The sequence below is a fragment of the Lissotriton vulgaris genome, chromosome 5 (genome assembly GCF_964263255.1).
Source record: "Lissotriton vulgaris chromosome 5, aLisVul1.2, whole genome shotgun sequence".
In the NCBI taxonomy this organism is placed as follows: Eukaryota; Metazoa; Chordata; class Amphibia; order Caudata; family Salamandridae; genus Lissotriton; species Lissotriton vulgaris.
In genome coordinates, this window is record NC_141693.1 from 1,206,022,007 (window position 1) to 1,206,045,617 (window position 23,611).

A 23,611-nucleotide genomic window follows, 5' to 3' on the forward strand; every position below is an offset into this window, starting at 1 on the left:
GTGCTGTTGAGTGCAGAGTGGTGAGTGCAGAGTGTGCTGTTGAGTGCAGAGTGGTGAGTGCAGAGTGTGCTGTTGAGTGCAGAGTGGTGAGTGCAGAGTGTGCTGTTGAGTGCAGAGTGGTGAGTGCAGAGTGTGCTGTTGAGTGCAGAGTGGTGAGTGCAGAGTGTGCTGTTGAGTGCAGAGTGGTGAGTGCAGAGTGTGCTGTTGAGTGCAGAGTGGTGAGTGCAGAGTGTGCTGTTGAGTGCAGAGTGGTGAGTGCAGAGTGTGCTGTTGAGTGCAGAGTGGTGAGTGCAGAGTGTGCTGTTGAGTGCAGAGTGGTGAGTGCAGAGTGTGCTGTTGAGTGCAGAGTGGTGAGTGCAGAGTGTGCTGTTGAGTGCAGAGTGGTGAGTGCAGAGTGTGCTGTTGAGTGCAGAGTGGTGAGTGCAGAGTGTGCTGTTGAGTGCAGAGTGGTGAGTGCAGAGTGTGCTGTTGAGTGCAGAGTGGTGAGTGCAGAGTGTGCTGTTGAGTGCAGAGTGGTGAGTGCAGAGTGTGCTGTTGAGTGCAGAGTGGTGAGTGCAGAGTGTGCTGTTGAGTGCAGAGTGGTGAGTGCAGAGTGTGCTGTTGAGTGCAGAGTGGTGTGTATTGGCAATGTAAATGACAATGCCATTTATTTATGATTTAAAGAAAAAAAAAGAAATGTCATGAGCAATGCCAATTGCTCTACCTTTAATGATGCCGAGACCATTGCATTGCAAATGCTTGTTGCTATTGCAATGGAGCCGCTTGCGGCCAGGATACGGCAACACCATACTGCGAGGGGGATTGGGTTCAGCTCCCGGAGTTTACTGATTTCGCTATATGCAGACGATGTCACCTTGTATATCGTCAACCCCAGAGAAAACATGAATCCGCTGCTCCGTGAATTCGTGCGGTTTGAGGGCCTTGCAGGAGTGTCCATAAATTGGACTAAGTCTGTTGCGTTCCCCCTTACTGATGAGACAAGTCAGCCGTCACCGGACTACCCCCTGCGTTGGGAAACTGACGCGGTTAAATATCTGGGGATCTGGATAAGTCGGGATATACAGGAGTTGTGGTCTCTTAACTTTGGCAGAGCGGTAGACTGGCTGGAGGGGAAGATCGCGGTCTGGAACAAGCTACCCCTGTCCCTGGTGGCAAGAATAGCATTGGTGAAAATGGTGGTTCTCCCCAAATTCCTATATTTGTTCGTGAATGTTCCACTGCCCATGACGGCACACTTTCACACGCGTGTCCGCTCTTTGTTATTAAATCTAGTGTGGGCCGGGAAACAGGCGAGGGTATCCTGGAACCTGCTCACGCTCCCGCTGAGGCAGGGGGGCCTCGGAGCTCCTGACTTCAAGCTGTACTCCCTATGCGCGCAGGCGCAGTTTCTACACTTCTGGGCCTTCCCTACTCCTTACCAACCACATGTGGCGGTGGAGCTAGCCGTTGTTGCCCCGTTACCGCTGCGAGTGGCGCTCTATGGTAAAGTCACGCGCCCTTCAAAGGATGTAGACACTGTGGAGATGATTCGCTGGTCTTGGCGCGAATTGCAGAGTAGAGCGAGACTCTCCTTGCTTTATGCGCCAGCTATGCCCCTACGGGGAAACCCGATGTTGCCTTGCTTGAGTGCCAGAGGTGACACCCTCACAATCCGCGGGCAGAGGCTGCATACATTTGCTGATACATATCCTGAGGGCACTTTTAGAGAACTGAACGCGGGTGTGGACGACCAGCCTGAATCCTTTGCGGACTCGCTGCTATACCACTCCCTTAGGGAATCCTGTAAGAAATTGGGGCCCTATTTCCTGAGGAGCCGCCGGCACTGGCTGCCCTTCAGAACCTACTTTCGAGACCCTCCCCCAAAAAACTAGTGTCAAGACTGTACAATTGCATGCAGGAGCAAGCCCCTATAACTGTATCTACGGCCAAGCAGGCTTGGGATGCCGACCTGGTCGACCCTTTGACAGATGACATGTGGGAATACTGCTGTAAGCAGCTCACGGCATTGTCTCCGAATTATCGTTTGCGGCTCATCCATTTCAAATTTTTACACCGGTACTATCGCACACCGGTTCTGCTGCACCGCATGGGCGTATGCGAGGATACCACTTGCTGGAAGTGTGGAAGTGTGGAGGGGTGGATGCGTCCTTCATTCACGTGGCATGGAGCTGCCCTAAGCTGGATGAGTACTGGTCGGACGTCTTCACTGCCGTTAACCAAATCCTACACAGAACTGACGCACCATCACCACTCCTGGGCCTGTTAGGATATGTCAGGGACACAGAACCTTGCGATAGGAAACTACATGCACTACTCCTCCTCTATGCCAAACGACAAATATCACTACACTGGGGCCGGAGAGCTCTTCCCTCGTTCACAGAGTGGATTAGGGATGTGACATATGGACATGCACAACTGACTCATTATTGGGAGACGATGCCTACTGCTTCCAGGCCTAATGATATATGGGAACCCTTCCTACAATGGACTAGGGAGCCTGCGAGCTCAGACGCTTCTGTTGGTTCGCCTGAGGTGGGTGTGTCGGATGATATGGGGTGAGAGCTCTGACAATGTAGACATGTGACTGCTGCTCTGGTGTTCTGTGCCGATGCAGTTTTACCTTGGGGCTGAGATACGTCCCGGTCCGAATGTCCTCATTGATTCCTAAAATACAGCATACCCTGGCCACCTCCGCCTCCCTTGAGGCTACATGACTCTGTGGATCGGCCTGCCTCGGCTTCCCCCCTCCTTCCCCTCCTCTATCTTCGCGATGGAGACCTGGCGCCCGCCACGACACAACCCCTACCACTGATTGACATTTTTTTGACAGATGCCCAGCGCAGAAGCGCATAGCCCAAGGTATGAGTGGGTACTGTGTGATTGGTATTTTGCAACTGCACCGATGTTTGTTGTTCTTGCTCTTTTTTTTTTTGATTGTTGGGGCGAGTTGGGTGAAAACAGTGCTGGTAGAAGCATCCTTTCAAACTGCTGTCTCAGCAGGTTGTGTCCGGTTGCCCGCTCCGTGGCAGCCTAGGAACCTTCAGGTTCATTTGCTAGTCTACAGCGCTGGTAAAATGTAAGACCATTAAACATGCTAATGTTGCACTGCTCATGTACATGACTTTCTTGTATTGTATGTTTTATTGGGTGTTCCGCAACCCGTTGGGTTGGGTTCCCCCGACTGCTCTACTACTTGTCATAAGATGTGAACTTCATAGCGGCCTGCCTCCGGGTTGTTGGCGTGACGCAGTGTAACTCTTATCTTTCTTTCTGCATAATAAATGTCATGCACCAAAAAAAAAAAAAAAAGCTAATGGCAATGTAAATGACAATGCCATGTATTTATCTGTTTTCAAAACCAACACATAAATACAAATTTTGTCATTTACAATGCGAATAGCTCTAATTTTTCCAAAGGCGAAACCATTGCATTGTAAATGCTTGTTTAAAACTACGTTCTTTGGCTTTTAAAGGCACCAATATTGGTAATAGTACTTTTGAGATTTCAGTAAAGACCAGTGCAGTGAACAGATCGTTCCGTCAGTAGGTAATATATTTCTGGTTGATGATACTGGCAGAAAAGTACTTTCTTTTTAGAAGTTTGAGTAATCGGTGTATATTGCATTCTCGCAACCCTCCACCTTAGTCAATGGCAAAGCAGCATCATCTCATAAGAGAGACTGCACATATTTGAGAACAGCATAATATGTCCGACATTACAGCTGAATTACCTCCTAACAGCTAGGATCTGTTCATGTAGGTGACAAAAGGGAGCCAAACTCTTTCAGACTTATACATTGTCATGAATGTTGTCCGATAGTTTTTCCATCACATAAATAGACTATACCTTTCCCTACCATATATTGCTTGATGAAGCAGTCGATAGCTTCCACATCTATGCTAAAGCCAGTCTGGCTTCCAGCAAGAGGTGCGAGATTAGTTGTCCATTGGAGTGGTTAAATGGTAGACATTTGTTTTCTCCTGGGTCTTCCAGTTTTAACATTTACAGTTGAAGCGGCAATGACATTTCCATTATGGCTCTAACATAGGATAATAATTTGTGCCAATACATTTGAATCTAGATGCAGGGCCACCATATATGAAACAATGTGCTTCTATAGTTGCATCCTTCTAGGCAAATGTTGGACCACAAAACTTTGCCTTTCATCGTGTGGAGAGAGGTACCACCGGCTGAAGACTTTATAGGCACTGTTTTTTTGCTGTGTGCCTATGAAGCTCTTTTCCAGATAGCTGACCAAGTTTCCCTTTCAGTGCATATTTTTCTTTGCAGTCTGAGTTCTTTAATGTGTCAGAATATCCATGTGACATTTTCAAAAATGTCAACAACTTGTCCCCCATGGTAACCCCAACTAATCTTCCGTCTAGTATGCTTTGTCAGAGAGGAGAATCATCTAGAGTACTCCGGAGAAAGGAGAGGGCCAGGACCCAGCTTTGCGGGTCTGCATGGAAATGGAGTGCCACAGCGTATAAGACCTGCTTCACCATAATGCTGGAAATATATCTTGATGTCAGGGGGCACTCAAAAATAGTATATGGTATAATCTACTTTGTGTCGACCTGTCACTAATCCTCTTCCATTTGGGCTTTGAAGGATTCTACAAGTGTCATGGCTATGGGTCACTTCCATAGACCATGGTACTCCTCCCTACGAAAAGCGTGTCCTTCCGCAAAGCCCCAGTGCATAACTTGTTGAAACGGGGGCTCAGGTAGATTTCCAACTTCTGGTGATCTGTCGTTTAGCTAGTAGGAGTGCTAAGTGTGTGAAACGTGACTGGGTTTTTGAATTCTTCTGACATGGGAACAGGCCCAGAAGGCAGTGCTCTACAGTGTTCCAGTGAGGGACGTCCACCAAGTCTGCCAGTGTAGTGTGGACATCGGTCCAAAAAAACTGTAAGGAGGGGCACGACAACAGATATGCCTGGTTGGTATGGCATCTTGGGCAGTTCGGGGGTATCGTAGGGAAATTTCTATGTAGCTTTAAAGGTGTAAAAAGTGCAATGTACAGATGATAACCACAGGACCGTGGATCTCACTCACTATTCTAGATGTAAGAATGTGATTAAACACTTTCGAGGGTTGTACAGGCTGGGTGGATATTTAGCCTTTATAAAATGAAGTAGAAAATCCATTGGCTCAGGAGCTAATCGTCCATGTATGTTTTATGGCCTCTTACATAGTCAATCAAGATTTCTTCCTCTAATGCTTGAATCTCTGGGTTGGCCGTGTGTTTGTGGCCTTCTCCATAAATTATTTCTTTTTTGTGTTTTCTTGGTTTACTCTGTTTTAGCTCCAACGCCAGGATTGTATCAGCTATGTTCTTTTTTTCGTAAAAGTCTTGTTTGTTACATAAAAGCTTTCTGGCTGCTTCTTTAATAAATACTTGTTCCTGTTGGCCCCAAATAAATAAGCGTACTGTGCCTCTTGTTTGTCTTGTAATTCTGTGCGCTAGAGCTGTGTCTCTAGGCCTTATTTTTCTGAGTGTGCTATTCACCATTCATCTCCCTCTGGGGCGGGGGTGTAATTTATTTGGGAGAATTCTTAGTCTTGCCAGTATGTATGAAGAGACAACCTGGTAAAGCGAGATTTTCTTCACCCCTAAATATTCCTGGTACCTATTTATTGGCTTTGGTATCTAACCTATTGCTCTTGGGAGACCAAGAACATGTGTTAGTACGTCTAGTGAGTGGCTCTTCTCCTGTCTAAACTCTCAGTTCACTCTCTGTGTGTGTGATCCATTTGCATGGTCTTGTCTACAGACATGTGGAGCAACTGTGGAGAAAAGGGCTTGCATGAGCTTTTAGACATTTATTGGCCACTTCTTTGCAGATTACACATTTCCATTGTTTCATACAGTGCGTTTTTCAATGTCCTCCAATTTCTTAAGCCTTGTTTGTTTATCTTGCTCTAGGGAGGTCAATCAAGGGTCTTTTAATCTCTTACGTGTAACTGTTCTGCCAAATTATTCTGTCTAGTCGCACTTAAGTTGTCTAAAGTGAGTGGTCTAGTGCAGAAAGTGACTTGTTGAAGGCCCTCCTATTTTCAGTTAGAAGTGTTTGTATATCTTTAATGACAGGCACTTGCAGGCCAGCACCCTGTGCTAGGTTTTTTAATTTTGAGCTGAAGAGGATTCCATGCAAAGTTGGATTTACGTGATGTTATGTTTCTGAACATGGATCATGTCTCTTATTGACCCTGGTTTGCCAGTTTTCGCCTTGCTCGTGTCCATGCTTTTAAAGCTGTTCTCAGTGCAAGTGACTGTTGAAATTATTTATTTTTGGAGAATTGAAGACTAATCTGGAAGGGTCGGCGCCGCCCAGGCGTCGTACCTGACGTCAGCGAGGTCATATAAGCCCCACCCTGGCGTGCCTACGTCAGTTTTTTTCTTTTTCTGCGTGCAACGCAGATCCGGTCCTTGCTACGGGCCTGTTTTGGGCCCTTTTTTAGGTCTCGTAGCGATACAGCGCGTCAGCGCTGTACTCGCCGAGATCTTATGTCAGGGACCATGCTTCCCAGGAGACACGGCCTGTCGCGCGCATTGCCTCTTCAAGGAGGCGATTTCCGCTGGCCACGCGCGCGCGAACGCGCTCAGCTGCTGTCTCCTGGGAAGCGCAGCATACATACACAGGCACACTTCCCCCTGCACGCATGCGCACACACAGGAGCGCACATGCACGCACACACACATACAGAGACCCCCGTTGCGCCCGCACACACACACACGCTCCCCGTCACACACACACACACACACGCGCTCGCGCACACAAGCGCACCGGCCCCCCGTCCCACTTACCGCCAGTCCGGTGTTCTCCGCGGGGCTCCGCCCGAGGGAGAGCCCCGCGTCACTGCGAATTATGTCCGCCTTCCAGCGCGTGGAAGATCCGAGGCCGGGGCCAATGGATTCCGAGAACGAGGCTGACGTCACAGCACCCCTCCCCGCCCCCTCCTCCTCCGCCGCCGTCCTGGAATTAAGGTTTGAGGGCAAATGAACCACTGTATTCCATTGTGTTTTCCCTTCAGAAATGAGCACAGAAAGACATTGTTTAGGTCGTTTCATGTGGTTTCATAATTACTGTTTAGAGTATTACGTATTCCCTTGAAAAGATGCGTGCGGTACTGTGCTTTTGCATATGAATATTTGGCGCCTCTTCAAAATGCACGGAACCTTTACATTTCAGGTTCAGTCCCGTGGCTCTCAGATTACATGGAGGAATAGCTCATCAAGTCCAGGTATTTTCCGTTGCATGCTGGGAGGAATTGTAGTCCCTCCTGACGGACCCATAATACCAGAACTCCAGATCCCAGAATACGAAGGAAATGTCTGCATTGGATGAACTACACACTCATGGAAGGGAGAAAGGCAGAGCTCTGGTGTCGCTCTGCGCCCCAAACCCTTCCCAGCCGGGGACCTGGCAAAGCCACCCCCTTGTCTGCTTTTCACCTATCGATCCTGTCTGTGTGTTCAGAGTCCTCGTAATTAAATCGCTTTTCAAAATTAGGGTTATAACCTGGGGGGAGGCGGCGGGACAGGACATAGGTTAATAAAATGACGCACAATATAAAATTAAATATGCCACTAGCCGTAAAAAGTGTAAAAAATAATAATTAAAAAACGCATCTTGCGACGTGCCGCTTTTTAATGATGGTTTTAGGCCCCAAGACATCATAACGGGGCGAGTGGCGCAGCTCCTGCATAATGAGGCGCGCTAAACTCAAAGGGCGTGGGGGAGGGGCGGGAATCTGACAGGCCGGGACCTGCCAATGGAAGGTAGAAGAAGGAGGGGGGCGGAGGGGAGTCAGATCTGTCCAATTCATTGAGGTTAGCCCCACAGGGCCCGTTAAAGGCAGTATCTGCGCACGTGACAACCCCTGGAAAACACATTTCGACCTATTGTTCTAACCACATTCACAGCTGTTTGGGGTAAATCAAATGTGCAGCTTTCGTGGGGATTCTGTTCACCTCGCCACAGAGGGAATCAGATACCTCCCAGGGAGACTGCATCATGTCGGTTTCTAAATTATCAAGCCAGAGTCGAGATGTCATTATCCTGTCAGTGTCATCAGCCCTGTGCTGCCGACACGCCACCCAAAGCAAGGTTTGTATTTAGTGCGATTTATTCATCACACGCTACAGTGATTGACCTGCATAGGATGTTGCACGCAGAAAACCGGAAGCACCGTATTTATTCTAGGTAGAGATACAGATAACTCGATACTGTTGTGTAGCAGATGTGGACACTGTAATGGACTGCACTGATCGGGTGGAGACTGACCTTGCGAGACTGTTATCGTCCTAAAAAAAACATAACAGTGGTTTCTAAAGTTCAGTGCATGGTGAACGTTAGCACCGCACCACTGAAAAATATCTGATCTTAATAAGAAACGGGCATATAAATACCTTTTAAAATGAACCTACAGAAAAGAAACACTTTCTGTTTGTCTCCTTTACTATGTTTCACTGTTTATTGTAATTATACTTCCATTTATATAGCGCTTACTACCCATGAGCAGGCGTCGAAACGCATTTCGGCGAGTACACATGCACACACGGACACCACCACTGCCATGCACACACGCACACCACCACTGGCATGCACACACAGACACCACCACTGGCATGCACACACAGACACCACCACTGCCATGCACACACAGACACCACCACTGCCATGCACACACGGACACCAAAAAAAAAAAATTATGCAAAGCATTGTCATTTACAATGCCAGTAACTCAAACTTAAATGCTGCGAGACCTATTGCATTGCAAATGCTTGTTCTTTATCATTGTCTCTTCTTTTGGTGGAACAGGGTGTGAATGCCTTCGGGCTTCAAGACTTAAACGTCGTGTGAGCGTCTTATGTCTGCGACGGACCCTCACCTCATTTGTATGTGATATTTAGGAGAGGATCACAGCACCACTGATTGTGAGGCGTGCCAACAGTTGAAGCCGAAGTCGCTGCGGGAGCACCGGATGAAACTGATCTCTGTGTCTCTCCAGGTCGGCTTCCTATCCTCGGTCAGCCTCGGCAGGCTGCTTCAGATACGGCCGTCGTCGTTATCGCCCTTCTCTGATGTTGCACGAGCGTCGCTCCTCGGTGGGTAAGTGTTGCAGTTTGTCCACGTGGGCTGGTGTTAGGCCTGCCGGGGGCATGGACTCTCCCCCGCAGTGATGCGGCCCCACATGGTGTCCTCCTATCCGCCGTTTTCCGGTGATGGGGCGAGAGTCCAAATGGCGACATATGAGGCGGCTTTGCAGGCCTCTCTGGCGTCTCCTCCTCCTTCCCCTCCTGGGGCGTCAGTGGATCCCTTGCCTTGTGCGGGGCAATCCGACGCCGACTGGTGCTGTTGGGGTGGGGCCCCTCAGGGGTCCCTCCTTCAAACCATGGCGCCTCTGCCTCGCTGCAAACTCCCACGGGAGTCCCTGTGGTGTCGCAGGAGGTGGTCGGTGCTCGGTTTGCATCCCCGAACCCTGCTCGGCCCTCTGAGCAGGCGAAAGCCTCGTCCACGGCTGAGCTGACACCGCCACGGTTACTGTGCCTGCTCCTCCGGGTGGTGCCATAGGGGTCGGTGACCTCTCCTTGTCATGCTCTGGGTGGAGGCGGGTGAAGACCGGTGAAGACCCCTCGTCCCCCTCCGGGCCTCTCTCTTCTCTCCCCGCGGGTGGCTGCCTCGTCGGAGGGCGAGTCGGAGGTTGAATCGTCCCTGGCTCTGCCGCATGGGTCGCCAGGCCACCTGCGCCACATTCTGTGCCGAGGCTGGTGGAGGGCTTCGTGTCACTTCCCCGGTACCCCTCGTTCCTCCACGCAGGCGGCTGCCTCGGCGGAGGTCGAGTCAGCGTCGTTCTGGCGCCGCCCCTTGGCCACTTCGGCTCCGCTCCGGTTCCTGGCACGGTGTGACTTGGAGAAACCCTGTCCGGTGTCTCCTCCGGCACCAGATGGTGTTGGCTCCCTGTCTCAGACGGTGGACTCCACGGCTCCACACAGTGGTTGTGCCGTGGATTTGTCTTCGGACGCACTCTTCTCAGGAGGTCGGCTGCATATTGGTGTCGTCCTCCCCGTAGACCGGCCGCCGTGTGGTCTTTTTCACCGGCGGCGTCGAAGGGCCGCTCCCCACCATCTCTGAGGCAGAGGGGTTCGTCGGAGGAGTGGCAGGTCACTCATTCTTCGATTCCTTCTGACTTCCAGGTATGCCTTTGCCCGTCCCGCTTGGCTTCAGGGAAGTTTGTAGCCGTCTCCCACGGAGGAGCGGCTTTCTCCACCGCAGGACCCTATGGAGGCTAGTGCGGCCTTCGCTCACGCGGTGTCCATGGCTGTGGGCATTCTGCGCAGGGGTGCCCAGATGGCTCACTTTCTGGCAGACCATCTCTTGGAGATTCTCCACCAAGGCTCTGGTGGGAGGGAGATCTTGCTTCCGTTTGAGGGTTATTTTCCCTGACGTGGGCTTGGAGGCGTCCCGCCTCAAGGGGATCCAGTGCCGCAACACCTTCTGGACCGGCACCTTCCGGCGCCTCATGACCCAAGGTGTCTTTTCCTCCACCCCTCTGCCTCCAGTCAACTTTTGCGGACTGCTTATCCGTCCCTGCCCCCACTGTTGACTCCACCGTCCCGGGAAGCCCGCTGGCTGGACTCTTGGGGGCGCAACATGTCGCCTCCACCAGCACTGTCCTGCGGGCCCTTAACACCTTGTGTGTACTGGCTAGGGCTTCCTCTTGTTTGTGGGACTTGGCTGAGTCCCTGGAATCCGCAGCTTCCCAAGAGACTGTTCAGGTGGACTTACGGCATCATGCGTGGGATGGGTGGACTTACGGCATCATGCGTGGGATGGCCGGGAGCTAGAGGTGTATTCTCCTCTCCGCTCTGGACATTTCAGAGGTGCTGAGCCAGGCCTTGGCTTCCTCAGTCGCCCTCCATCGCCATGCTTGGCTTCGGGACTGCGTGTTACCCGAAAATATTCGGGAGCGGCTCATTGATCTTCCGTTTGATGGCAGCCTATTGTTCCATGCCCCGGCTGACTCCGCCATCCAAAGGTTCCTGGCAGGGCTCCGTCGTCCTCCTGCCTTATCATCCTCCTCCTCCCCATCCTCCGTGACTGCTGAGTTGAGCTGGTTCTGGACCTTCTTGGGACGGTCGCTCTTGCTGTAGTGTGTGTTTTCTGGCCATTGAGTCTTCCTTCCTGGGTTTTTGGCATTGTTGGCTTCTGAACGTCCCTTTGTTCACTGTGATTGTTTTTGCTGGAGTTGTTACAAAGACTTGGCCCTGAGATTAGGCCTTCGTTTTTTTTCTTTGGGCTGCTTGTAAAGCCTTTTGCTGGGTTTTCCCCATGGCTCTTGTTTTCCTCTGCTGCGGAAGTTCTTCCAAAGAAGGTTCCCATGTCTTGGGACTTAACGTACCCTATGTGGGGTAGTGGTAGCGGTTATATAGCTAAGCTCTGCTGGGGAGTTCTGGTCTCCTTCGGGTGCCTGTTCTCCAGGGCGTTTATGTATGTTGCTATTGCTTCTTGAGGTCGGTTCTGCGGCTACTGTTGGTGGTGTGTCCTGGCATTTCCTCACCTTCCTGCTCCTGTCCTGAGGGCTGGGATGATTCAGTGTTCTCCCTTGTCAGCCGTCGCCCTTGTCAGCCGTCGCCCGCCCGGTCTTCCTGGGGCTGTTTTTTTCTTGCTTCTGGCGGCTTCTGTCTGTTAGCGCTGCTCTGGCTGACCTGTTGCCTTCCATCTGGGGTGGGCTCGCATTCTTTTCCCTAGTTTCCTTGGGCTCTTAAAGCTTCTCCTCCTGGCTTTGGATGGTAGCTTTGTTGCATTGGAGGGGTGTGGGGTGCTTCGGCCTCTCTGGCCTTGCCCTTGGTTCCTCTCTTATGAGTGTAAGGGCCTCTTCAGTCTTCTTTCTCTATCCCTCTTGGGGTCGGTGGTGTTCTGCTTGTGGGGGCTCCTCTTGCCTGGAAGGGACCAGGTTACTTACATGTTCTGCAGGTCTGGTCCCCTGTGGGACCCCCTATTCTGTCCTGACTGGTGGGGTCCTTTCTCAGACCCTCCTTCCCCGTGGGTATGGCATGGGTATCTATTTTACGTGAAGGAATCTGCGGCTAGTAGTCTCTATCAGATGTACGAGTTACTTAACTTCGGTAATGTTGTATCTGGTAGAGACGATTCTAGACGCAGATTACTCCCCGTTCTGCGAGGACCCTTGGGTGGGTCTGCGGTACTCGCCTCTCTGTGGGGGGCTATGTCTCCTGTGAGTGCCTTCTTGCTCTTGACGGGTGGTTTCGTCTTGTTGCTGTTCGTTCCTCCCCTTGGTTATTTGGAGGATGGAGTTATGGTCCTCCCGTACACCGCTGCTCTGGCTGCTCCAGGTTTGGGGCGGTTTGCCTTCAATCTCTGCCTCCTCTCCCTTCCTCTTGCTGCTGGGGGGCCTGGCCCTTCTGCTCACCTCTGAGTTGGTGTCATCTGGTCATGCCTTGCCCTTGTTCCTTGTGGGATGGTTGCACTCTATGCCGGGGGGGGCTTGGAGGTTGGTTGTTCCTGTCTGTTTTGGGACTGGCTCCCCTCCTTGTTTCTGCATGGGGGTTGTGGGCCTGCTACATATGTACTGACTTTTTAGGCATGTTCCTTGTATACTGGGGAAGGGGGGGGTGGCTATCTACGTACTGGCATGGTAGTTGTTCAGGGCTCTGCTCTTTTCTTCTTCTGCCCCTGCGTTTGGACACTGCAGTGTTGCACTGATCCTACTCTTTTGCACACTGTTCCCATGCTCCAATTGTTTTTGTCTGGTGGCTCCGTGTTGTGGTGCGGAAAAGTTCTCAGAAGAAAACTGATAAGCGCGCCGATGTGGGGCTTATGTGACCTCTCTCATGTCACGTACGCGGACTACACCTGGGCGGAGTAGCGTGATGCCGACCCTCCCCTATACCCCCCCCCTCCATCCCCCCCGCGCGCAAGGATGCTGTGGCAAAAAGTTTTCTGGATCCAGTCTCATGCCTGGGGATAATTCTACGTGAAGGAATCTGCAGCTAGAATAGTCTCTACCAGATACATCGTTACCAAAGGTAAGTAACTCGTACTTCAAGATGTGGGCTTTCTTCCTCTGCCAGGCTTTTTTTCCACGTCCTTGTCCATCTTTAACATTGAGCCGCCTCTCTTGCGGGGTGGCTCTTCAGAACGCTGCTCTGTCTCACCTGTCAATTCTTCTATTTTTCCATCATTTTTGCACACTGTTCCCATATTCTCACAGTTTTTTAGTGATGGCTTTGTGTTCTGACGCGGAAAAGGTTTCTCCGACGGAAACTGACATCAGTGCGCCAGGGGGCATATATGGCTCCACTGACGTCATGTCCGTAGACGACGTCGGGGCGGAACTGGGCGGCGCCGGCTCCCGGCGCGCATAGGTGCTGTTGCGGAAAGTTTTCTCGAAATGGTCCGACGTCTGGGGAGATTCTATGTTATGGAATCTGCGGCTAGACTATGGGTGGGGGTATAGGGAATTATTTTAGGAATATACAAGAAGTTTACTTAAAAAGGTGGTTACTGAATTGTATGTTAAATTGGGTAAGAGCCTCATTCGGGATTAAATCGTGATTTGCCATTGTTAAAAAGTTAAGTGATACCATCTATTTCATATGGGACGTGGCCCCTTTTTCTGAATACAAAACATGCTGCATGTTTTTGAAAATACTGTAACTATTTCACACACTTCTTCCTTGTGCCCTAGCACTGTGGAAATATAGATGTGATACTGCCAATGTATCTTATTAGAGTTTATTTCCTCTGCCTACCTCAACCATCCATCTCTCATCTAGACTTGTAGTTCCTGATGTATCATCAGCATTTGATACTGCAGATCACCCCACATTATTTTCTTTCTTCTACAACCGCAATATCATACGATCTGCATGACGTTGGTTCTCTTCATATCTTCTATTATCAGTCTTTCTCCAGTCTTTGGGCTCCAACCTAACCTTATCAACCTCTTTACAAGTAGCAGCGCCAAAGGCTCACTCTGAGGCCCACTTACTCCATCTACACTGGTGATTTTACTGCTGCTGGATTTTCCTACTATCTGTACCCCAGTAACACCCACATCATCTTGTAGTGTAGTTCCTATTTTCCCAATAGGCTCTGCGCATTGGACTAACAAACAGCAGTGTAGACGTAGGACTGAGGTCATCTAGGTCTCTACTGACTGTTAAACTTAATTTAAGTTTGCGCCAGCTAGCTCAGAGGTCACTAGAAACTTTCTTGAATGAATAGGGAGGGCTGAACTTCCCTGACTCAGACAAGAAGGGATTCAGTTTCTGACAACCGCATAAACATGACAACTTTGCTCCCTCAGAATAAGAGTGTATCTCTAGAGTCGTGTGAAAACAATAGGCAGCTATTTCACTCAGTCAACCGTGCATACTTGGTTTCACCAGAGTGCAAAGAAATAGAGAGACGGACGTTTTCAATAAAAGGTGTCATTTATTGAGCAGTCTTCTTTCTCATGCAAGAGAAATGAATTGCCACAATTGCAATACTTATCATAAAGTAAAGTGCGTACAGTAAAAGTAATATTATGAAATAGTACTGTAAAAGCATTGATATGGTTTCTTAGCCATATGATACTTTAAAATGGATAAAATATATACATACATAAAAACATTGGACTAACGTACTCAACTGGTGCTTTTAACTACGCCTACCCGACCTAAGCCTAATACTTGGGAAGGAGTGAGTAAGTAGCAATTTAAGTTAAGTTGGTTAAGATTGTTTTGCCAAGAATCTGCATCAAGAATTCTCTTAAGGGTTTAGTCAGCTCTGTACCTTGGTAATAGAATGTGGGAGGTCTGGTATCTCTTCCCTCAGGACTCGATCTCCCAGCAACCCGCAAGGGTAGGCTGGAAAACACTGGAGGTGGATTTGCTCGGCTGGAGAAAAAGTCAGCGTCTCTCTCAGTGCGTCAAACGGGAGGGGCGGCTTCCGTGGGCTCTCGCATCAGCTGGGCTCTCGGGCAAAGTAGATGGCCGCTCTGCTCCAAACCACCGTGTGTTTGCTTAAGGCAACCGTTGGTATATTTATACCTGAAAGGTGCCGAGTTTGACGTACGGTTGGACATAAGACGTCACTAAGAACTAACAGTTCTTTCTGGACTCCAGGAGTTCTTGTTCAAATCAAAACAAAAGCAGGGGGGATTTCCCGGGCTGCTGGAGGCTTGGTTTGTTTAAAGAACGCGTTGTGTTTTCTAGAAGTCGATGGGAGTAGCTGTGCTGTGCTTTGGACTGCATGGGCTATTACTGAATATGGATCTGATTCTTAAGCCTTTATCAGGATATTATTGATTATAACCTCATAAGGGCATGAATCGGGAATATTGAATTGGGGTCCTAGATAGAAACACAACAATCTCCTGTCCTACCTTCTCTGCCGATCTCCAGTGACGTACATCTGACTAACAGCCTTTCTCAACTGGATGGCCCTACGGTCTTGTATGTCATTCCTTCAAAAACTGAAGTTGTTTACATCCTGCGTCATCTCCTCCCATTCCTCCACCCGCTTCTACCTCTCTCCATATCCTTTACTATGGTGTTTGATGGGGATTGGGGTCATTGTCCTCTAGTTTACAAACTTAATTTAATTGTGTAGAACTAAGGCATAATCATCTGCTCAATTTAGGATTATTTCCAGTGTATATAGGTGCCCTGTTCTATCCCTAAAGGGTACATTGGAGGCCTCCGATTCTTTCCTGTTTAGTCTAGTTGGAAAGTTAAGGGCAAAAGACATAATGGGAGACTACTACGTTTGAGTTTCCTTATCATACTCTTTGAATAAATTATGTTTTTTGTGATTTCTACTCTTTTGCAATGTTGTCATGTCCACTGTGTAGTTTTCTGTGACCATAAAACAAAGTGAGTGTCATTGGGTGTCATATGGTTTTAAATATATATCAGTGTTTTAATACAAATGTACCCCTGATATTTCTTGTACTGTTGATTGAATGTCATAAATAAAACTACAAAAAAGTATCAATGAGACATATGAACCATAGGAGAAGCCACAGTATGTGCCAATAAGTTAGTTACCTTGTTAGCCGATGATACCAGATCAGTGGATGTCTGTGAGAGAGGCTTGACTGCATCAATAGTGTTGTTGATTGGGTCTTTAGAAGAAAGTCCTGCCTGGTAACTTCCACAGATCTGCTGTTCTGGCACATGCTCGGAAATATAGCTGTGTTTTGTACTCCAACTGAGGAGCATTCAGCTTGGTGCTGCTAAGTAAGAAGCTTTGTGTTGTATGTAGGTAGGCATTAAATGCCTGCATCGGCTCAGTGCTTGCATCACAGTTTGAAGAGTTCTTGAGATGATAATTAAGGGAAATGGTCTAACTCCAGAGTTCAAAGTTGTGTGAGCAATAAGCTGTAACACCAGGATAGTCCTACCACATCTTTGTAAACTGATAGAAAGATTGAAAATAGTTGAGGGGGCAATATAAATAGGCGAGTCAACCAAAGTAGATTATACATTCCCCACGAAAAAAGACCCACACTACCCTAAAAATTGACGGACCGTATTCTATCTAGATGAGCACTCCTCAGCATTTGAGGCATTTCCCTGCAGTTCTGGTGTGTACTTATAACTGATAGTTGTGTTATTGACATGATATATAACATTATTAAAAAATAAGTGCATGACCTTTCTGTGACACCCATCTTTTTACTCGTTGTGCTTTAAGTAATGCCTGTCTCGTACACTTCCACTTACTTTGTCAAACAAAATGCCCATCTTGGACAGCATCTGATGAGCTTTAAGCCACATATATTGCTTTTTTTTCAACTGTTTTGCCCCATTGCACCAATTTTTGAGACAAGCTAAAGGTCTCATCTTGCTAGGCACACTATGTGACATAAAAATGCAATTTTCAAACATCACATGTCACTTTTTTGCCGTTGTTAATTCTTACCCTGAGCTCACTTCACTGTTTCTGCCTCCACAAATGTTTATCTCGTTATGTTGCTCTTTATGACCACATTAGCACACCTTCTTTAGTGATTGTTACCTATTTTAGATCACACTTTTTTGTTCTGCTCAGAATGCTTATCCGAGTCCATCTTTATGCAAACCAGATGCCAATCTAAATATATTCCCTTTCTGTTGGTGCCATGCTTAGTCATAGTCCCAATCATTCATAATAAGTTAAAACCCATATTGCATTTTATCCTTACCCTAGTGGTCCATCTTGATTAAGCTTTTGAGTTAAATTGTTTAACCACTGCACTCACTTTTTACAGAAAGTCATTGGCTGGTACAGATTTAGAAGGAACACGCAACAACAAATGTCATATCGAGAGCAGGTCCTCCACAAACAGCTGACTGAACTTCTCGGTGTTCCTGATCTTGTCTTTCTTCTTATCAGCTTCATCTCTACCGCAAACAACTCAACCCATGCCCTGGAGCATGTGCTCTTCAGACCGAACCGCAGGTACCATGTTGGACGTTTGCCTAGTGTTTTATATCACTGTCTTTCTTACGGATGTGTTTAGTGTTACATTTAGGAGGTCGGGTGAAATGTACTAAATTAAGGTTATTCAATGGCATGTAATGTCAACTGTTTGAATCTTTTTTGTTGAACATGTCAGGTTTCACAGTCTACACGAAATTACCCACTGTTGTGACATACCGCTTGAAGTTGCACGAAGTTTTAGTTTGATCTTTCTACGATTCCTACGTGTTTGTGAGTCATCCATGCATAATACAGATCTGTTATACATTCAGATACTCGTGCCATGTGTAGTCTTTCCGAACATGAAAAACAGCCTGTTGAAATCAGCTGGAGGATTACAGTGACAGGTAGCCTAGATTACCCCGGGACTGGCGCAGAAGACAAAAAGTTATATATATTATACCTGCTATTGCATGGCTGTTTGCCCTCAGGAGGTGATTGTGTTCATCACAATACACTTGTTGGCAAAATTAGAGCTTTAAACAACAAAGCAGTATCGGTACAGTTGTGCCCTCACATCATGAAAAGTGATTTGGAACTGTACTTACAACAATAAAAATGCAGTTCATCTGGAATAAAAATAAATGCATTATCAACAGTATTTAACCTTTCAAGTTTGAAACAGGTGATTTAAATTGATGGAGAAGAGGCTATCCTCCACATTTGGAGTACAAAATGTTGGGAGGCTGGACCAAGAACTTGAGCACTCTGGTCAATAACACTGTTGTCCTGTGAATATTGTGAAGGTAGTCATCCCTCAAAGATAAACATCCACAACATTTACCAATAATTCTCCTGCTAAACCATTGGCCTTAAGAACATTTTACATTCACATTATTTTATTACTAATTTTTGGAATCCGATTGCAATAATATTTTATATTGAATAACCTTATATTCAATACGGGATGGCCAACAGATGTTTACCGTTTTTTTTCTTTTTTACAAGCACTAGTCAGAAGTGAAGTTATGTTGTACTAAAGCTTGTTAGAATGAATAATAGACACCACAAATACTGACCTGAAACAAAGTTCCAATTTACTTTCTCACCCAACTATTCCATTCCTCCTCTTTGGTGTTATTGTAAGAACCCAAATAATACATTATACCGTTATGCAACACACTAGACCTCTACCTCTCTCTACGCCTCTCTCTACGCCTCTCTCTACGCCTCTCTCTACGCCTCTCTCTACGCCTCTCTCTACGCCTCTCTCTACGCCTCTCTCTACGCCTCTCTCTACGCCTCTCTCTACGCCTCTCTCTACGCCTCTCTCTACGCCTCTCTCTACGCCTCTCTCTACGCCTCTCTCTACACCCCTCTCTACACCCCTCTCTCGCTACCCCTCTCTCGCTACCCCTCTCTCGCTACCCCTCTCTCGCTACCCCTCTCTCGCTACCCCTCTCTCGCTACCCCTCTCTCGCTACCCCTCTCTCGCTACCCCTCTCTCGCTACCCCTCTCTCGCTACCCCTCTCTCGCTACCCCTCTCTCGCTCTCTGCCTCTCGCTCTCTGCCTCTCGCTCTCTGCCTCTCACTCTACCTCTCGCTCTCTGCCTCTCACTCTACCTCTCGCTCTCTGCCTCTCACTCTACCTCTCGCTCTCTGCCTCTCACTCTACCTCTCGCTCTCTGCCTCTCACTCTACCGCTGTCTTTCTACCTCTCTCTACCTCTCTATTTTGGAAAATGTCATGTTTACAGCCTGCGTGTGAGTGCCCTAAACACATGATGCAAATAGTGCTATTTTTACAGCTTTTTTTTTTTAGGCTGCACTGACATGGTTCCAATAGTGCTGGAAATAGAGCAGTGATAAGATGTTAAGAGTGTGTGGGACCTTATAAGGTCCCAAAGGTGAGACCTATTGGCTATGCCAATGCTTGTTAATCTTTCCAGTGCGGTTATTAGGCACCAAGACGCCTTGATTCTGTTCCCTATAGCCTGGTGTGCTACCCTATGCCCTGTGATCTTGCTGCAGTCCCCTCCTCGTGGCCTGTTGGCTTATCCTCCAGGGCCCTCTGCTTCCTCCTCTTGGAAGCGGCGTTACTCAGCCTGTCCTTGCATAGTGATTAGTGGGGCTGCGGGATACCCTGGCCCGGTGCTCCAGCTTTCCCAGACTGTTGACTCTGTGGCTTCACGACACCAACTGTTTCTGTAGGCCACACACTTCTTCCTTGAGTTCGGCAACCTGCTGATCTTGTGTGCAGGGGGTAATGTTACTGGAGGCCTGACACACTCGCCCAGCGATGTGAGTTTCATTACCCCTCAACCCCCTTGGCAGCTGAAATACACCGTTCACAGCAACTTGTTCACTTTTCACCACAAGGATACTAAGGAGGCTCACTTTAAATTCTACATCATAGGCCTAGTGGTGCGGGTGAGTCTAGCATGAACCTTATGCATTGTGACCACACTGCATGCTGTGAAGTCATAGAAAATGTAAGTATTTCAACTCATTGCTTACTGCCAGGGGTCTGATTTTATTTCCTATATTACCTATTTTGCTCTGTCAGTGATTTGTCTTGCAGTGTAACCTGCGCTAAAGTCAATTATAGAGGCTGCTACTTCCATGTCTTCAAGCTTCCCTCGGCTGCTCCTACACCACTTCAAGGTACTCAACACTGTTTCCAGTGCCGCGAGCTTCAGCACGTTCCCCACTTTTACAAACTTCCCTAAGCTGCCCTCACACTACTCCAAGCACCGGCTCTCCGGTATCTGTTTGCCCTCCTACCTGTGAGATGAAGGAAAGATTGCAGCAGACGTCAATGGTAACTCGGTCAACACCGTATCATGAGCCCCCCTTAAGGGTAAACAGATGCGAATGGTTTGGTACATGTTGTGTTCATTTGGTGGGCTGCGGGGGACAGGTAGGGAGCGCTGTGCTATTACTTTCCGGACACTGCACCTGGGATGTTTCGACAATGCTGGTGCTATGACTTAATTTACCTGGGCTGATAACTTCCATTGTAAACTCCAGTCTCATGAGCGGAGAGTTAAGCTCGCAAGACCGTTTTACCAGTGTCTGAAAGTACTGCAGATCTCCTCTTTCTCGCATCCATCCAATAAACACCCACCCATCCATCACCTCTGTCCTTTTCTCAACCGTCTGATGTCCAACTACTCATCCATCCATCCATCCTTCTCTTCTGTCTTACTTTCATCCATTCAACATCCTCCTCCTCTCCATTGATCCATACATCACCTCGTCTCTCCTCCAGCCAATGGCAAACTCTCCATCCATCCATTGTCCTTCTCTTGTCCATCCAACATCCTCCTCATCTCCATCCATACATCACCTCATTCACCTCATCCAACCATTCATCCATCCACTTCAATCATCCTCTTCTATCTGCTGAGAACCATCAAATACATCCATTCTCTTCGGTCTGCTCAGTACATCCACCCACCCTTCCATCCATCCATCACCTGTCCTTCTCTCATCCATTCAGCATCCTCCTCCTCTACATCCATCAGCCCCTCGTCTCTCCTCTCATCCATCCAACATCCGTTCGTCCGTCCATCCATTGTTGACCTCTTCTCTCATCCATCATCTGTAACCTCCCTCATCGAAAACCCGATGTACGGGGCATGGGTACGACTGCAATGGAGGCAGACCTGTCTGGGTAGAGCTCCGTCGGAGGCTCCCCTGAACAGGCTCAATTCTCTGTTTACAGATACCTGATGGGACCTTCACCCGGCGCAACATTGCCCTGTCAGAAGCCCTGAGTTTCGATGCTGATTTCACCCTGCCCGAATCCTGTTTGGTGGCCCTCGACCATGTGAGCCGCCCAGCGAGCCGCTGCTGCACGGGAAGACCGGACTGGGTGAGCTTGTGGCTTGGCTCCTCCCACAAGGCAGTGAATAATGGAGCAGCTTGTATAGGCTGCCTGAAACACACTGCGATAGCCCTTCCTGTCGCTGCCTGTCCCAGCAACAACCGGAGTGCTACAAAACTATGTCAAGGCCACTACGGAGCCACCTGTCCGCCGCTACCAGGGCTTAATTGGACAGGATTCTGGTCGCTGCTGCGGGGAGTTGAGAATCGCATGGGCTGGAGCTGCCCTTGTGGCGCTCTTGGCCTGTGAGCCGACGCTGCCCTGCTGCGGCTTTGAACTGTGGCCATTCCCCTAACGCGGACTGTTGCTGTGTTTTGCCGCCCCCCCATTCTGTCGCTGACACTGATGCACCCCTGGCCCCTCACCCTACCTGAGAGACTGCTGGCGTCGACGTGTGGACTGTAGGACTGGGTGGGGGATTGTTGGTGCCTGCCTCTACCAGTGATCGTTGTGCCCCCAGCTGTGGGATCCCTGGGTTGTTGCCATTCGGGTGACCCAACGCCATTTTGGAGAGGGCTCCTCCACTGTCCATAGCGGACAAAAGTCTTGCATCGCCAGTCTGGTTACTGGCGCTCCCTCAGAGACAGCGCGCCTTCAACCTCAGTGTGCCGCATCTTGAGACATTGGCAATTCTCCTGTGCATGGCCCTTCAGATGGGCCTTGCTGGTGCTTGCGGAGGCCCATGTGAACTCCACCACCGGACACCAGTTGCTCCTAGCCTGGGCAGCACCATGTAGCGGACTGTGTGGCGCGACTACCGCACCCTCCCCAGAGCATACGCTCAACCTTGGTGGGAGCCGTCCATAACCCTTGAACATTACCTGAGGGGGTACCTCTCCATGGAGTGTCCAGCGGCCACATTGTAGTGCAGGTACCTACGGGTGGGGGAGGTGACCTGTCGTTGACGCCCTGAGCTGCAGAGCACCTGCTGTTCGCATCTAATCGGCATTGATACGGGACAAGTCACAAGCAATTGTACTGGAGCCATCTTGAGCAGGACACTGCATTTGTGGGCATATTCTGCACCTCATGTCGAGTGGCATCCGCACACGGGCTGGCACGGGAGAAGCACAAGTCCCTCTGCCCTCTACCAAGACCAAACCAGAAAAGATGGTGAAGCAGGGACTCAAACCACGAACAAATTTGATGCGGTGCTCGCTGCGGTCGAGAGGCTGGAAGAAACTATCAACCACACCCGCACCGCCTTGGAGTCCAAAATTGACATGGTGGCCATCGATCTCACCCACCTACATCCGGATATCCGGAAGCTGGTGGATCGCACCACCATATTGGAAACCACTCTCGCTGATGTCAAACCACAAGTGGCTCAAACAGATAAACATGTGCAGAACTTATTGAATCGAGTGGAATTTCTGGAAGATGCTGAAGGACGGGCACGACGAAATGTGCGCATAGTGGGTGTGCCGGAAAGCTGGAAAGGACAGAAGCCTGCCTCTCACATGGAGAACTGGCTCAGGGACCTGCTACCTCAGGGAACCCTCGCGCCCCACTTTGTCATAGAGCGTGCACATAGAGTCCCGGTGAGACCCCCTCCCACAGGTTCGAATCCACAGCCGCTACTCATACGACTCCTCAACTACAGAGACAGGGACTCCATCCTGCAAGAAACCAGTAAGCTGCAAGAAGTCCAAATTGACAATCATAAAGTCATGTTTTTCCCGGAACACACCATAAAGGTGCAGAGACAGAGGTTTTCATTCATGGCGGTGAAGAGGCGTCTTCGGCAAAACAACCTGAAATACTCGCTGCTCTTTCCGGCTTGCCTGCGGGTGGTCGCAAAAGACAAAACTCATTTCTTCATCATATCGGAAGAAGCGGAGGATTGGATGGACACCTTTACTGCTGTGGGACCTCGAGACCCTGTCACAACAGTGATGCTGCCGAAGCCTTTCGTCGATGTCGGAGAGAGCAGAGCGCCGCGAGGGAGCAGACGCCATCTTCACCGACTATGGGGGCCGCATTCGGACCTGATCCTCAGCGGGCAGCGAGAGGCTCTTCAGGCGGTAGCTAAAATCAGCGACTCCTTGATGGCTGAGGATGCTTCCAACTCCAGCCAGCATGAACTGACAAGTGATGATGACAGCGAGTATGGCCTGCAGCCTTCACAAGACTCAAATGGACAACCTGACATCACCCCACAAGCGGCTGCTAATATAGTATAAGTGTTGCGGGACTTCGTCATTGCTTACACTACAACTAGAGGTACTGTGGTCTGTATTTGGGAGCGCAGTTGCCTGCTGAACAGGTACATGAGGTGGTCACTGATGGGACTTTCAAC

At 49.1% G+C, this 23,611-nt stretch overlaps 1 protein-coding gene across 1 annotated transcript in view; it reads left to right on the forward strand.

Moving 5' to 3' along the window:
* Positions 1-23,611, forward strand: part of ABRAXAS2 (abraxas 2, BRISC complex subunit) — a 260,260-nt gene that overhangs the window by 116,667 nt on the left and 119,982 nt on the right. The window contains exon 5 of the mRNA XM_086923005.1: positions 17,272-17,462. Within this exon, the coding sequence (XP_086779131.1) occupies positions 17,272-17,462 (191 nt within the window). The remainder of the gene's footprint in view (positions 1-17,271; positions 17,463-23,611) is intronic.